Source organism: Loxodonta africana, chromosome 4 (assembly GCF_030014295.1).
Source record: "Loxodonta africana isolate mLoxAfr1 chromosome 4, mLoxAfr1.hap2, whole genome shotgun sequence".
In the NCBI taxonomy this organism is placed as follows: domain Eukaryota; kingdom Metazoa; phylum Chordata; class Mammalia; order Proboscidea; family Elephantidae; genus Loxodonta; species Loxodonta africana.
Genome location: NC_087345.1, coordinates 56916207 through 56933774, shown reverse-complemented (window position 1 = coordinate 56933774; position 17568 = coordinate 56916207). Strand labels below are relative to the sequence as shown.

At 37.3% G+C, this 17568-nt stretch overlaps 1 protein-coding gene across 1 annotated transcript in view; it reads left to right on the top strand.

Moving 5' to 3' along the window:
* NAV3 (neuron navigator 3) overlaps positions 1-17568 on the top strand; it is a gene marked incomplete at its 5' end in the record, with an annotated part of 304732 nt that overhangs the window by 132250 nt on the left and 154914 nt on the right. Inside the window, one exon of the mRNA XM_023559140.2 lies at positions 5814-5933. Coding sequence (XP_023414908.2) covers positions 5814-5933 — 120 coding nt within the window. The remainder of the gene's footprint in view (positions 1-5813; positions 5934-17568) is intronic.

The following is a 17568-nucleotide window of genomic DNA, read 5'->3' as shown; positions in this document are numbered from 1 at the left end:
TCTTTGCTTCTCGCACTTGCTTGTTTGATTTCTTTTATATCTCAAAGGTATTTACTCAAGACACATGCAACACTAATCTTGCCTCATTAACTTAACAGACAACTCGTTCCAAAAGGAAGAGAAGAACCATGGTGTAGAAGTTAGGATTTACAACACATATTTTTGGGGGGTGTTCAATCCATAATATTCTACCCTTTGACCTCCCAAAATTTATGTTCTTCCCACATGCAAAACACATTCACCCTTGACAGCATCCCAAAAGTCTTCGATTAACTGCAAGTTCAAAATCTCATCTTCTCAATCATGTAAATCAAATGTGGGTGAGATGTTAGGCATATTTCATCCTGGGTCAAAATTCCTCTACATCTGTGAACCTGTGAAATCTAGAATACACATTATCAGGTTCCAAAGTACAATGATGGAACAGGCACAAGGTAAACATTTCCATTATAAATGGGAGAAATTGAAGGGAAGGAAGGAATAATCGGCACCACACAAATCCAAACCCAGCAGAACAAACTACATTAGCCCCTAAATCTTGAAAATAATCCTCTGTTCTATGAGAACATCTAGGCAGTCGCCCTGCCCTCCAGACCCTGGATGTTGGTCACATCCTCTGAATTCTGAGTGGAGGCCCCTCAGCCCTGGGCTTTAGCTCCACCTTCCAAGCCCATTTGGATGGCAATTTTGCAATGTTGGCTTTGGGTGGCCCCATTCTCCTAATCCATGTGAGTGGTGATTCCACCTCCTCAGCCCCAGCAGGCCCCATTCTTCTGTCCCTTGGACATGGCAGCCCTGTCCCCTCAGCCTTGAGTGTAAGCACCATCCCCCTAGCATACCTTAATGGCAGCCCCACACTCTGGAATCAAGTTGGCACAGATATAACTCTTTGAAAGCTAGGAAGCTGTGGCCCCACCCATTAAGATCCAGTAGACCCTGGCCCCACCCTTTGAAACTGAGAAAGCCCTACTTCCTGTGCTCTTTCTAACAGTTCTGCTGATCTCTGGGTTGCTCCAGGGATGGTCTCTTACTTTTTTGGAAGGACAACAGATGTAGCTCCTTTGTCCTGTTCCCTGCCTATAGAATTCCAAGAGGCAGACAGCACTTTTTCCTTTCATTGTTTCTGTGTCCCCTTCAGTCTAAGCTGATGGGTTTTCTGCTGTGTTAGTCAGTTAGATACATCAGTCGCAGGCTTATTCTCTTTACAAAAGATTGTGTAGCCATGTGGCCTTAGTTCGTACAACAGAATTTTCCAAATTTGTTTTAAGTTCTGTTTTTATTTTGCACAGTTCATTTTTAAGTCCATCTCTTTCCTCTTTTTTTTATTGTAAGTGGCAAGGAGAAACCATGAAGCTCCTTTAAGATCTTGCTTAGAAATTTCCTCAGCCAAGTATCCAAGTTCATCACCTGCAAGTTCTACCTTCCACCAAACCTTTGAACATAATTCAAACACATTCTTTGCTGCTGCACAAAAAGCATCACCCTTCTTTTTCCTATCACATGTTCATCATTTCCTTTTAAAGCCTCACAAGAAGCATGTTTAACATCCACATTTCTAGTAACATTCTGTTTCAGGCACCCTATGTATTCTCTAAGACAGTAGAGACTTTCTCTGTGGCTTTCCCCCACTTCCTTCTGAGCCCTTACCAGAATTGCCTTTGAAGTCCATAATTTTACCAACACTTCCACATTTTAGGTTTCTGTTAGAGTAGCACTCCCATTTTTTGGTACCAAATTCTGTCTTAGTTATCTAGTGCTCCTATAACAAAAACACCATAAATAGGTGGCTTTAACAAACAGAAATTAATTTTCTCACAGTTACAAGCCTAGAAGTCTAAATTCAGGCCCTGGCTGTGGGGGAAGACGTTCTCTCTTTTTTGGCACTGTGGCAATTTTCTTGTCTCTTCAGCTTCTGTTTCCTGGTTCCTTGGAGATCTCCATTTGGCTTGACATCTCTCTTACCCCATCTCTGCTACCCTTGCTTGCTTGTTTAATCTCTTTTATATCTCAAAAGAAATTGACTTAAAACACACCCTACACTAATCCTTCCTCATTAACATAAGAGACAACTCAGTCCCAAGTGGGATTATAACCACAGGTATAGAAGTTAGGATTTACAATACACATTTATATGAGGGACACAATTCAATCCATAATATACATGTATGTTATTTTTCATGTAACAAACTCATGGCTCTATTATGAAAATGCCATACCAACATTCAAATAAGGGCACATCTGTAAAGCAAGGAGTGATATACTTAAGATTTTTTGCCCCATTTAATAGCTATTGTAAATTTATTTAACCTGGAAAAATGGAGAGCCAAACAAAAGTTAACATTCTTTGAAATATTCTTAGTTGCTTTTGAATCTGCTCTGATTCGTGGCAACCTCATGCATAACCGAATTAGACGTTGCTTGATCCTGTGCCATCTTCATAATCATTGGTGTGTTTAAGTCCATTGTTGAAGCTATTGAGTCAGTGCATCTCATTGAGGATTTCCCTCATTTCCATTGGCCCTCTACTTTACAAAACACGATGTCCTTTTACAGCAATTGGTCTTCTCTAATAATGCGTCTAAAGTTAGAGAGCAGGAGTCACTTTTGGGGAGCATTCTGGTTGTATTTTTTCTAAGACTGATTTGTTTGTTTTTCTGGTAATATTCTTCACCTACACCACTGTTTGAATGCAGGAATCCTTCTGTCTTCCATTTTCACTATCCAACTTTCACATGCATATGAAGCAGTTGAAAGGACATTTACTCTAAAGCAAAGATGAGAAGGCAAGGGGGCAGGAAAACTAGATTACTGGAAATAGAACTACCCAAATGGAAATGAAACATGGACACGCTGTAAAAAATTTAACCAATGTCACTGAAAAAATTGTGTAGAAATTGTTAAATGGGCATCTAAGGCAATAGAGACTTTCTCTATGTTAAATGAGAATCTTAGTTTGCTGTGTAAACTTTCAATGAAAACACAGTAAAATATTATTTAAAAAGAAGAATCCATGGCTTGGGGCAGACTTACCTTTGTCATCAAATAACATCTTTGCATTTGAAAACTTTAAAGCATTTTTTGAAGCAGATTTGTCGAGTGAGATATGTTGTTTGGTTTCTTGACTGTTGCCTTCATAGATGTAGCTTGTTTATCCAAGTAGAATGAAATAATAGATGACTTCAACTTTGAAATGCTTTGATATACTTTCTGAAAAATCAGTATTTTTTAATTCACTGAAATATTAAATGTATGATTTTTTTCCTCCTGAAAATGAGGTTTTCAAAGCAGTTGGCCTTTGTCTATAGAACTTACTTTTATGTACACAGCTGAAAGATGATTTTCTGATTCTAACAGCTGTGATTGTCCCTCTTAACTCTTGTTTAGATGATGAGATGAGACCTTGTATGATTGTTTCTTCCTACAATATGGCAGCCTTCTAAATTCAATTGAACAAACATTTAATGTATATACTTACTGATCCTAAATTATATAAAAAACACTTTGCTAAATACTTTTGTTCAGACTAATAATATAAAAAAAATAATATATATAACACAAAATGTAGACATTGTTATAACTTCTCCCAGAGTTAGGTTAGGCTTAAGGATTTAAAAAAGTAGAGGGGGGAAAAAGATCATGAGAGAAGATTTCTACCACTCTGACTTTTTAAAACGTAATTCCAAAAAAATGAACGAGGAAAATATTTGCCACTAAACCTTTTTACTTTATAAGAAATTTTCACCTTCAAAACTGCTCCACCTTCAAAAAAAGAGGCAATAAAGACATTCTGGAACACTGGCTGGTAACTGTGGAAAATAAGATAAGAAATTGGAAGCAAGGACAAACATCGAAACATTGACAACAGAAAAAAGTAGCTGCTGAAAAATTAAAAAATATGAAGGACAAATGGTTGGCTCTTCACTTGTCAGTTATCCCACTGAGTATTCCTATACACAGTACAGTAACTGATGCTCATAGCCATGAATTTATCATAAGAAAAAGTTAAATTATTATCTAGTTTTTTTTTTTTTTTTTTTTTGGTGTTCCCTCTTTAAAAGAACACATCCATGTTTAACATATTTTAGAGCCAAAATCCTCCTTTTGTTTTTTAAATTCGGGGGTGGGGGGAGTTTAAGTTCTTCAGGTGTCAAGAAAGTTAACCATGTAGAGTACTTTCTAAGGATAATACAGTAAAATTTAGTGTTATTCTTTTGTCTATACAAGTCTTGCATAAAATTCTCAATAAGTGTGGGAGAGACATCATGAATATAAATAGCTACTATTTATAGACTCTTATTTTTTTTTTTACTATATTAATATGTTAAGAGCTTTAAATACTTCTTTAATTATCATAAAAAGGGTTGGCAGTTCAAATCTGCCAGGCGCTCCTTGGAAACTCTATGGGGCAGTTCCACTCTGTCCTGTAGGGTTGTTATGAGTCGGAATCGACTTGACGGCACTGGGTTTGGTTTTTGGTTTTGACCTACAGTAGATACTACTTTTCCTATTTTCAGAGAAGGATATTGAGGCACAGTTCATGAAACTTGTTCAAGGCCTGTCAATTAGTAAGTTACCACATCTACTAATTATGTAAATAATTAGTCCTGCTCATTAACCCTGGTTTTAAACTACTTGGTTAATAGTCAATTAAATATGGGAATTAAAGGCTTGATGACCTTGATTAATTTTTTTTATCCCAAAAAATTAAATCAACTTGAGTTTGCTTAAATAAATATGAGACGATTTTAAGGAAATATTGAGGTCCTCTAGAAATGAAAGGCAGGTTGTGAAGCTAAAACCACATGGCCAACTGTCTTAGCTTTTCTTTGTGCTTGTGCTTCATCTTATGTTCTGAGAGATTTTTCTGTGAATCTTTGCACCTGGTAGAAAACAGATCCCTCAGCTCCCCTGTTTCTGTTATCATCAACTTTATGCCCATGAAAAGACTAATTCCAATTCTCAAAGGAAAAAGACCTAATCAGTCTTTCATGAGGTAGTAGATTAAAACCCTGATCTAATCCCTCATGGCTAGGGAAGCAAAATTGCTTAATAGTCACATGACTATCATAGTCTACCAACCCTGTGTGATAGGGGTGGTCAGGGGATGGCAGGTTAGGTAGTTTTCAGAGGCAGGAAGCAGGACAGTGTGGTGCGTTAGCTCAGACAACATGGCATGATGGTTAAGATCATTGTTACTGGAGTTAGCTTCCTAGATTCATCTCTCACCTCTACTCTGGATATTGAGTGATCTTGGGCAAGTGTTTAACCTTTTGGTGCTTACTTATTTTCTTCATCTTTACACTGCAGATATAATTATGTCATTGTGTGTAAATTTTTTAGGACATTTCCTGACACATGTTAAACAATGTGTCTTGGTTATTATTTAGGATAGTGGTCAATTGTGGCATAAATTTTACTTATAAATAAGCTAAGCTAATATTAAGTTTTAATATTAAGTTTAGTAATATTTCATTACTCCTATGACCTTCAACTCTACAAAAATGGTATTTACAAAATGAAATTATCTTGCTGTTATTTTTGTTAGTTATATTATCTATAAGCTTTTTTCAAAATACAGATAACAAAAGGGAAGAAAACATTTTAGTAGGCTAGGTATTTGTTGCAATAATAAAGGTTGATATCCAAATAAACTTTAAAAGATATTTTAATTCTTCCTGGTAGAACATTTATACAGAAGAAACTCCAGTAGACCATATTTGAGTAATTATTGAAAATTGTGAACAATTTGTTAAATTAAATTATAAAATGAAGTCATTTAATTTTCTGTTGATTAACTAGACTTTTATTTTCAGATACATGACAGATGGAGGGCTCAACCTGTATACTAGAAGTCTGAACCGAATACCAGACACAGCAACTTCCAGAGATGTCATCCAAAGAGGGGTTCATGATGTGACAGTGGATGCAGACAGGTAATGTTACCAAAATATGTGATGTTGAGGAGTGAATAAAACAGGCTCAAAATGAAATCATAAGAATTTTAAAGTATAAACCAAAAGGATTTTTTGTTCTAATATAATAATTATTTTTGAAATATTTTTAAAACTAAGGTGATTCCATTTGCAAAATGTTTTTAGCTCTTTAATACTGAAAAAAAAAAGTGCTGTTGGTGAGAATATTGTTTTAAATTTCAGGTTATGTAGTGACAAATTTTAATATTTATAAAACCAATATTGTAAACCTAGACTTATTTTCCTTACTTGAAAGGAACCTGCTTGATAAATTCCTTTCAGCTTAGATACCCTCAGATTTACCTGGAGGCTAATGATCAAAGATACCAAATTATTTCAAATTATCAGGTACCAAAGTCTTGATGCTTTTCTTAAGGGTATTGTTGAGAATATACAACTCTTGCTTTAGGCTCGTTTCTAATTCTCTATTGTCTCAGATTGCTTAAAGGGGTGTGTGTGTTCATATACCAGTTATTATTTCGCTGGAAATTGTTTTGCCAATTGTATCAGACTCATTGCTATTGGAGAACATTGCTTTTGTAAAATAATATTGTAAGACGTGTTTCTGACTTGATTTTTCCCCCTCTTCACTCAGAATCTTGAAATTATTGAAGAGATTGCCCATTTTCAGAACTACTATGTATCAATAATACCTAGAGTGGTTCTTGGCTTTTTAATTCAGTATTTATGAAGAGGACAAAGGTTAAAACTCATTGTATCCATATTTCAAAATAATAGCTGTGTAGGTTCATTAGCATATATGAATGCTACCAATGTCAAAGCTAGGCAGTGAATTCTGCTATTAGTCTTTAAATTTCTTCTTACTCAAGTTATGTTGATATTTTAACTCATGGTGGCCAGAGGAATGGTCTCAGCTCTCATTCTGTATGTATCCTAGTTTCCTGATCTGTATACTCTATGTGTATGGAAAACAAACAAACAAACATTGCCATTGAGTCAATTCCAACTCATAGCAATCCTATAGGGCAGAGTAGAACTGCTGTATAGGGTTTCCACGGAGCACCTGGTGAATTCAAACTGCTGACCTTTTGATTAGTCATAGCTCTTGACCACGACGCCACGGGTTTCACTAATGAATGTGTGAAGTATGTGGTTAAAAATGACTCGTGGACTCTTGCCCACCCCACACCTCCTTCAACTCTTCTTCAACCATTTTCTTTCGTGCCTCCTTCACTAACTTCAACACACTGGACTTCTTTCTTTCTGCCATTTGAGTAATCTAAGTTCGTTCCCATCTCAGAGCTTTTGAATCGGTGTTTTCTTTGCCTGGAACATCGTTTTCATGTTCATTGCATTATTGCCTTCAACTTATCATCGGCTTCAGCTTAATGTTACCCTCTCTCTCTGGGTAGCTAAGCTATACTTCCTTTCCAGTCACTTTCTTACCCATTAAAATGAAAAAAAATCCATTGCCATCTAGTCAATTCTGATTCATAGTGACCCTATAGGACAGAGTAGAACTGCCAAATAGGGTTTCCAAGGAGCAGCTGGTGGATTTGAACTGGCAACCATTTGGTTAGCAGACAAATGCTTAACCACTGCGCCACCAGGGCCTCTATTACTTGTATTATTTCCTTCACTGTATGTATCAGTCCCTGAATACACTTTTTAATTTATTTACATGTTAGTGTTCTATCTCCCATCACAATTTAAACTCATGAGTGCAAAAATTTTGTCATATTTATTATATATTGATTCTTTAACAAATGTTAGTGGACTGAATGAACAAATGAATGATTATGGCTAGCAATTGGACCCAATTGGGTACAGAGGCAAATGAGGCAAGAAAAGAGCCAAAGCTCCTTAAGAATATTATGAAAGAGAGGGAATGGATCACATGAAAAACTAGGAGACAGTGACTAGAGAGGAGGAAATCTAAAACGTGATCCCTACTTTGCAAACTAATGACTTACAGATTCTTACAGTGGAAAACAATAAAAGAAGGAAATGAGGTTGTGAGAACAGAACCTAGGAAGCAACTTTAATTTGGAGAAGACTGGGATAACGAGCACTTCCTGATCTATTCAGGCTCTAGATTAAGAAACCTCGGGTCGACAGAAAATCCTAGGGGTCTAATAAATTGGCGCCTGCGAAAGCACTGGTTCTAAGCTGTGGTGCCTGAACCAACAGCATCAGCATCATTTGAGAACTTGTCAGAAATGCAGATTTCTTTTTTTATTGTACTTTAGAAGAAGGTTTACAGAGCAAATTAGTTTCTCATTAAACAATTGATACACATATTGTTTTGTGACATTGGTCGTCAATCCCACTACATGTCAACATTCTCCCTTTCTTGAACTTGGGTTCCCCATTGCCAGTGTTCCTGTCCCCTCCTGCCTTCTTATTCTTGCCCCTGGGTGAGCCTGTTTAGCCTTGTTTTTGTGTGTGTGTGTGTGTGTGTTTTTGTTTTGTTTTGTTTTGTTTTTTGAACCTGTCTCATCTTTGTCTGAAGGGTGAACCTCTAGAATGACATCAATATTGAGTTAAAAGGGTGTCCGGGGCCATACTCTCAGGGTTTAGAAATGCAGACTCTTAACTCCATCCAAGACCTACTGAATCAGAAACTCCAGAGATGGGGCCCAGCAATCTGAGCTTTAACAAGTCTTCCAGGTGCTATCATTATCTTAAAATAACCAAAGAGATGGCAGGCCTAGGAAAACGTAAATACTGTTTTAACATAGACAATTTAGCATAAAAATGACACAGCCAGCTGTGGTTTCTGAAGGGAAAGAGACTAGCAAAATGTTAAAATATACCAATGTCACTAATCTTTAAATTAGATCAAATAATGATGTGTTGCACCTCAAATAAATTGTGTTTGTTTAGTAGATCCAGCTTTTAAGAAACATATGAACTGTTTTTAAAAGTTACCTAATTGAAAGAATACAAAAGATCATGTTGTTGTTGTTGTTAGGTGCCTTCGAGTTGGTACTACAGGATGAAATACTGCCCCGTCCTGTGCCATCCCCACAGCCATTGCTATGTTTGAGCCCACTGTTGCAGCCACTGTGTCAATCCATTGCACTGAGGGTCTTCCTCTTTCTCACTGACACTCTACTTTACCAAGCATGATGTTCTTCTCCAGGGACTGGTCCCTCCTGATAACATGTGCAAAGTATAAGAACAAGATAAGAGTGCAAATCCTCCTGTCAGGAGAGATAGGAGTTTCCCTTTTATTATAGATAAGAGTCTGAAGAGATTATAAAATAGTTTTATTCAGGAATAGTTTATTCAGGAAGAGATTTCTATATAGTTTGAAATACATTGTCATAAATATTGTAGTTGTCTAAGTCTCTCTGTAACTCAAAAAACCTTCTTGTATGTGATTCTTTTTTTTTTTATATATTTTCTTAACTGTGATATCCATCCAAGTAGGATAGGCAAGAAAAGCCTTAAGGTAATACAAAGGTAATACCTCTTTGTTCATTTTTACTCAGCAAAGTAAGGAAAATGGGGTCCTTGAGATATAAACTTCTTTGCTGATTTGCTTTCACCTTTAAATCCTGACATCTTAATTCCTACAAGGCACAACACCCCTGCAGAAAATAGATAAAACCCATTGCCATCGAGTCAATTCTGACTCATAGTGACCCTAAGGGACAGAGTAGAACTGCCCCACATGGTTTCCAAGGAGCAACCGGTGGACTTGAACTGATGGGCTTTTGGTCAGCAGCTGAGCTCTTAACCACTGCGTCACCAGGGCTCCAGAAAATGACTGTTGTTATTAGGTCGTGGAGTCAGTTCTAACTCAGTGACCCTATGCAAAACAGAAAGAAACATTGCCCACTCCTGCACCATCCTCACAATTGTTGCTATGCTTGAGCCCATTGTTGCGGCCACTGTGTCAATCCATCTTGTTGAGGGTCTTCCTCTTTTTCACTTTACCAAGCATGATATCCTTCTCCAAGGACTGATCCCTGCTGATGGTATGTCCAAAGTATGTGAGATGCAGTCTTGCCATCCTTGCTTCCGAGGAGCATTCTGGTTGTACTTCTTCCAAGACAGATTTGTTCGTTCTTTTGGCAGTCCATGGCATATTCAATATTCTTCAACAAACCACAATTCAAAGCCGTCCATTCTTCTTCGATCTTCCTTATTCATTGTCCAGCTTTCCCATGCATATGAGGTGACTGAAAACACCATGGCTCGGGTCAGGTGCACCTTAGTCTTCAAGGTGATGTCTTTAAAGAGATCTCTTGCAGCTGATTTTCCCAATGCAATGCGTCTTTTGATTTCTTGACTGTTGCTTCCTTGGGTGTTGATTGTGGATCCAAGTAAAATGAGGTCCTTGACAACCTCAATCTTTTCTCTGTTTATCATGATGTTGCTTATTGGTCCAGTTATGAGGATTTTTGTTTTCTTTATGTTGAGGTGTAATCCATATCAAAAGCTGTGGTCTTTGATCTTCAGTAAGTGCTTCAAGTCCTCTTCACTTTCAGCAAGCAAGTTTGTGTCATCTGCATAACGCAGGTTGTTAATGAGTCTTCATCCAGTCCTGATGCCCCGGTCTTTTTCATATAGTCCAGCTTCTCAGATTATTTGCTCAGCATACGGATTAAATAGGTGTGGTGGAAGGATACAACCCTGACACACACCTTTCCTGACTTTGATCCATGCAGTACCCCCGTGTTCTGTTCAAATGACTGCCTGTACAGATCCATGTACAGATTCCTCATGAGCACAATTAAGTGTTCCGGAATTCTATTATCCGCAATGTTTTCCATAATTTGTTATGATCCACACAGTCGAATACCTTAACATAGTCAATAAAACACAGGTAAACATCGTTCTAATATTCTCTGCTTTCAGCCAGGATCCATCTGACATCAGCAATGATATCCCTGGTTCCACGTTCTCTTCTAAATCTGTCTTGAATTTCTGGCAGTTCCCTGTTGATATACTGCTGCAGCCGCTTTTGAATGATCTTCAACAAAATTTTACTTGCATGTGATATTAATGATATTTTTCAATAATTTCCACCTTCAATTGGATCACCTTTCTTGGGAATAGGCATAAATATGGATCTCTTCCAGTTGGTTGGCCAGGTAGCTGTCTTCCAAATTTCTTGGCATAGACAAGTGAGCACTTCCAACATTGGATCTGTTCACTGAAACATCTCATCTGGTGTTCGGACAATTCCTAGAGCCTTGTTCTTCACCAGTGATTTCAGTGCAGGTTGGACTTCCTACTTTAGTACTGTCTGTTCCTGGTCATATGTTACCTCCTGAAATGGTTGAATGTCGACGAGTTCTTTTTGGTATAAAGACTGAGTATTCCTTCCGTCTTCTTTTGATGATTCCTGAATCATTTAGTATTTTCCCTTTAGAATCCTTCAGTGTTGTAACTTGAAGCTTGAATTTTTTTTTTTCAGTTCTTTCAGCTTGAGAAATGCTGAATGTGTTCTTTTCTTTTGGTTTTCTATCTCCAGACCTTTGTACATGTCATCATAATACTTTGTCTTCTCCAACCGCCCTTGGAAATCTTCTGTTCAGCATTTTACTTCATCATTTTTTTCCTTTTACTTTAGCTACTTGACGTTCAAGAGCAAGTTTCAGTGTCTCTTCTCACATCTATTTAGGTATTTTCTTTCTCTCCTGTCTTTTTAATGACTTTTTGCTTTCGCCATGTATGATGCCCTTGATGTCGTTCTACAGCTTGTCTGGTCTTTGGTCATTAGTGTTCAACTTGTCAAATCTGTTCTTGAGACGGTATCTAAATTCAGGTGGGATATACTCAAGGTCATACTATGTCTCTCTTGGACTTGTTGTAATTTTCTTCAGTTTCAATTTGAACTTGTATGGGAGTAATTGATGGTCTGATCCACAGTCGGCCCCTGGACTTGTTCTGACTGATGAATGATATCGAGCTTTTCCATAGTCTCTTTCCACAGATGTAGTCAATTTGATTCCTGTGTATTCCATTTGGTGAGGACCATGTGTATAGTCACCGTTTATGTTGTTGAAAAAAGGTATTTGCAATGATGCAATCATGCAATCTCTGACATTGTTTCTATCACCAAAGCCATATTTTCCAACTACCAATCTTCTTTGTTTCCAACTTTCACATTCCAATTAGCAGTAGTTATCAGTGTATCCTGATTGCATGTTCTATCAATTTCAGACTGCAGAAGTTGGTAAAAAAAATCGTCAACTTCTTCATCTTTGGCCTTAGTGGTTGGTGTGTAAATTTGAATAATAGTTTTATTAACTGGTCTTCCTTGTAGATATATGGATATTATCCTATCACTGACAGCATCGTACTTCAGTATAGATCTTGAAATGTTCTTTTTGAGGATGAACGCAACACCATTCCTCTTCAAGTTGTCATTCCAAGTGTGATATATGATTGTCAGATTCAAAATGACCAATACCAGCACATTTCAGCTCACTAATGCCTAGGATATTGATATTTATGCTTTCCATTTCATTTTTGATGATTCCCAATTTTCCTAGATTCATACTTCATACATTCCAGGTTCCAATTATTCATGGATGTTTGCAGCTCTTTCTTCTCATTTTGAGTCGTGCCCCACCAGCAAATGATGGTCCCAAAAGCTTGACTTCATCCACATCATTAAGGTTGACTCTGCTTTGATGAGGGAGCTCTTCCCCAGTCACATGTTGTGTGCCTTCTAACCTGAGGGACTCATCTTCCAGCACTATGTCAGACAATGTTCTGTGGCTCTTCATAATAGCTAGTCAGGGAAATTTTTTTTTTTTTTTTTTTAGTAATAAAAGCACACACAACATTGCAGGTAAGATTTTAAATGCCAAAAATTCTTTATTAACATCCTCTCTGTTCATTTTCAAAAGATACCTTCTCTGTGCTCCTGCGGCATGTAGTTCACTTGTTTGTTTTATGGTCACAACTATAATTATGTTTATGTGTCTATTTCCCTCATAGGATAGGGAACACTTGAATGTAAGGATAGTGCCTTAAATCACCTTTGTGTCTCCAGCACTTGGCACATCGTGGGATCTCAATAAATATCTGTCATGTAAATCAGTGAAATAACCATGTCAGTTTATGAAACAGAAATGTCAGCTTAAAAAAATTCAAAGGCATCAAAAAATTAACCATACTATTTCAAGTGGCATATAGTCTCGTGATTCCAAATAATATTTCTTATCCCACGAAATGATATTTAATATTTCAAGTTTACAGTGAGTTTTCTGGAACTTGATACATTTGAGAAACGCTGAATATCATATCAGAATGTATATTAACTTAACAAAGGTCCTGAGAAGTCCTGCAGTTCAAAACAAAACCTGCTTAACTTTATTTAATTCAGTTTCCTTAAGATTTTCATCACTGATTCCCCTTCTTTTTTCTGCATAATAATTATTAATTGTTCTTTTCACATTTAAGAAATGCAAATTTAGTCTAACCCTCTCTGTTAGTGAATATAACAATTAAAATTCAGAGATATTAAGTAATTTCCCAAAATCATGTAGCTAATATACAAGGAGTCAGGTCTTTTACCTCCTATCCTTGTGATTTCTCAACTTCCTTAAGTAATGGTTCTTTTAAGTATTATGAAACATATTGTGGATTGATTCATTTTAGTAAATTGGTAAGTGACAAGTCTTGTAATAATAGTTTATTGACGAGAAGTCTTAAAAGCCTAAAAAATCAATAGTTTTATTATTTTTTTAATATTAGGTTTTTTTATAAAAGCTTTTTAAGTAAAAGTGTACTTACATAACAGCAAAGTAGCGAGCTGGCTAGAATAGCAATGGACTTGATTTGTTTTTTCTTGCTATATTGAAGGTTATAGGTTCCCCTTTGAAATGTGAATTAACAATAGAGAGCAGTTAAATTGCTCTTATCAGTAGATTTAAAATGGCCCCAAAGGAAAGAGAAATTCTTTCAATGGCCAACTGTAGTTTAAGCATTTTATTGATCAAAAATATAGCAGCCTGTCTTAGTCATCTAGTATTGCCGTAACAGAAATACCACAAGTGGATGGCTTTAACAAAGAGAAACTTAGTCTCTCACAGTCTAGTAGGATATAAGTCCAAATTCAGGGTGTCAGCTCCAGGGGAAGTCTTTCTCTCTTTGTTGGCACTGGAGGAAGGTCCTTGTCCCCAATCTTCCCCTGGCTGAAGAGCTTCTCAGGTGCAGGGACCCCAGGTCCAAAGGACACACTCTGCTCCTGGTGCTGCTTTCTTGGTGGTATGAGGTCCCCAACTCTCTGCTTGCTTCCCTTTCTTTTTATCTCGAGATATAAAAGGTGGTGCAGGCCACACCCCAGGGAAACTCCCTTTACAGTAGATTAGAGATGTGACCTGGGTAAGGGTGGTGTTACGAGCTCACCTTAATCCTTTTTAACATAAAATTGCAATCACAAAATGGAGGACAACCACAGAATACTGGGAATGGTGGCCTAAGTTGATACACACATTTTTTTTTTATGGGGGAGGGGGGAGATATAATTCAATCCATGACACAGCCCTTTTACTTTTCATATCAGCCCAGTGCTGATAATTATATGCAACCCCACTTCCTTATTAACCTGACTTAGAAAAAATGAGCCAATACTTATAATCTTTGTAGACATGTTAGAGACTCTCTGGATACTTCGCCAGTAAATTCATAACAAACAGTTAAAAGATGTGTATTTATGCATTAAGCTCTGATTTAATGAGACCAATCCTAATTTGCATAGTATTATACAATTGTGTTGTGCTATATAAAAGTTAAATTTGGGAGGGAGGCTATATAAAAGGTAAATCTGAGAGATGGTATTGTTTTAGCCTTTCTAACTCCTGTGACTATCCTTTTACTGGCTTTTATACTGGCATTGACAAACATTTGATTAACAAATACAGCTCTCTCCTAAGTGCCTACTACTATAATAGCACCTTGAGTTTAAATGAAACAAAACAATAAATGCGAAAAGTCTCTCAGTTTAATGGCCAGAAAGAAAAAATTTAAACAACAACAAGAAAAATAAGTAAAGTGATAATAAAATTGGCCAAGTCATATAGATGTATATACAAAATGCCTTGGAATTACCAAAGTGAAACAATTATTTCAGTCTGTGAGTATAAGAAAGGGCTAACAAAGTGGTATTATTTAAATGGGAATTTAAAGAAAGCATAAGGCTTTTTGACATACATTGTTGTTGTTATTAGGTGCCGTTGAGTTGGTTCCAACTCATAGAAACCCTATGGGACAGAGTAAAACTGCCCCATAGGGTTTCCAAGGAGCAGCTGGTGGATTTGCCGACCTTTTGGTTAGCAGCCGAGATCTTGATCACAATGCCACCAGGGCTCCTTTTGACATATACCAGCCTTGGAAAAATCCAAAGGAACTTTGGGAGTGAAAGCATGGAGGTGCGGAAGAGCTGGGGTTATGGAGCCATTAATAATGGAATTCAGCCTGTGCATTGAAGTTGTGGGTAGGGATGGCAAGGGATAAAGGGTTTGGAGGGCTATCTGCAGTGTTTGGACCTGTAGGTGATAAGGAGCTATTTTACTACTTTTAATTAGTATTTTTGTACTTCAAATCAGGAGTGCATGTTATAATCATTGCATCACAAAACAATCCTCCCACCACAGGATAGGAATACTGAGGAAGGATGACACAAAGGCAGGGAGACTGGTTAAGAAGCAGTTGTAAAAGTCAAGATGGAGATACCATTTCTAGAGGAACTTGAGTTTTTTCTGTGTGACTCCCTGGTGGATATGTCCTTGGAGATACAGGATCAGTCACTATATAAATACTGAATTAAAGTAGTGAGTGTGTTTAATATAAATAGAAGAAGTTCAAATCAAGAGGTCAAGCAGCTCACATGAAGTATGTTGAACTGAACTGTACACGAGCAGTATAAAGGGGGTAGCTACCCTCGCTCAGAGGCTACTACCTTGTGGAAATGCAAAAACTTGGTAAGGAGGGCCAAAGGTTGCCAAACCATTTGGTTTTTCAAGTGAAGTCATGTCTGGATTTTTGTGAGAAATCTTAAATGTTTAAATATTATTAATTGTCATAACAGATCTGTTAGATCAATTGTTTTTTGCTATTAGTTGCCATAGAATTGGCTCTAACTCATGATGACCCCATGTTCAACAGAACAAAATGTTACCCAGTCCTCCACTATCTTCACGTTCTTTGGTGTGCTTGAGCCCAGTGTTGCAGCCACTGTGTATTTTTAGTGTCTTCCAACCTCAGGAGCTCATCTTCCTGTGCTTTGGTTAACAACATTCTGTTGCAATCCATAGGGTTTTCAATGGTAATTTTGGAAGTATTTTGGAAGTTTATTATCAGGCCTTTCTTCCTAGCCTGTCTTAGTCTGGAACCACCACTGAAACCTGGCCACCATGGGTGACCCTGCTAGTATTTGAAATACCAGTGGCTTAGCTTTCAGCATCGTAGCAACACACAAGCCACCAAAGTAGGACAACCAGAAGACAGGAGGTGAATGAAATCAATAGATACAGTTAAAGATATAAATTTTCTTTAATGGTAAATAATCTATGAAGTTACAAAGAAGCTTCTACAAAGCAGGAGACAGTGAACATTCTCACATATGGTCATGGAAACTTCTTAGGTCCCTTAAACTTCCCACAGAGATACAGCTGATGATGATACTACCTACACAGACTGTGAAGGCCACCAGTCATGAGAAGTCTACCTACCAGGTGGAAGTAACCACAGCAAAAATAATACAAGCATTCTTCTGCATTTTTAACGCAAGAAGGGCAGATCTAAGGTCAGTTTCCTAGCCATAACACCCCTCAGAGGAGCCAGCCTCAGGCCTGCCTGTGGCCTATTTTGGTAGAAACTAATTAAGCTTTGTTTTAAAACACTATGAGAACCAACTCTGTAAAGGCTAAGAACACATCTGTATTTATAGTGTAGAGTGAGAAAACAAGCACTGAGAGTGAATCCTTGAAATTTAAAGAGTAATAAGAATGAGCAGCTATTGAAGGGGCAGTTGGATAAATCAGTGAATCAACGGATATTTTCGAAATGGAGCGAGGAGGGAAGGGCAACAATATCAAATCCCATGGAGACAGGCAGTTTGGCAACTAGTTTCTTATTAGTAAGCTTAACAAAGTTAGTTTCTTTGAAGTAGTGAGGGAGCATGCTAGATTATAAAAAACTGAAGAGAAAAGGGGAGGTTTGGTGGTTGAAACAATTTAGGCCGAGATTTCCTTCAGGAAAGTAGGAGTAAAGATAATGAGAAAGGTCAGATAGATGCCAACACAAGAGACATGATGAAAATTAAGTTGTTGATGATACACTGTTTTGCTCTGAGGATGAGAGAGCTTGAGCTGCGATAGGGTAAGAAGTGAGTTTCTAGACCAAAAAAAGTGATAATTATTAAATATGATATTGGAAGGCTTCAGGAAGAGAGATAGGACCAAGAGTACAAGCCCAGAGAGGTTAGCTTAGAGGAAACATATGTCTTCCTTAAACAGAAAAGGGGGCCATAAGCATTAATTGACTTGGTAAAATACCCAGAGCTTATAAATTCTAGATATTGGTTTATCTCTAAAATAAGAGGCTAAGTCATTGCCGAGAATGAGGAATGTATATACAGGATAGGGTATTGAAACATTTATGAAAA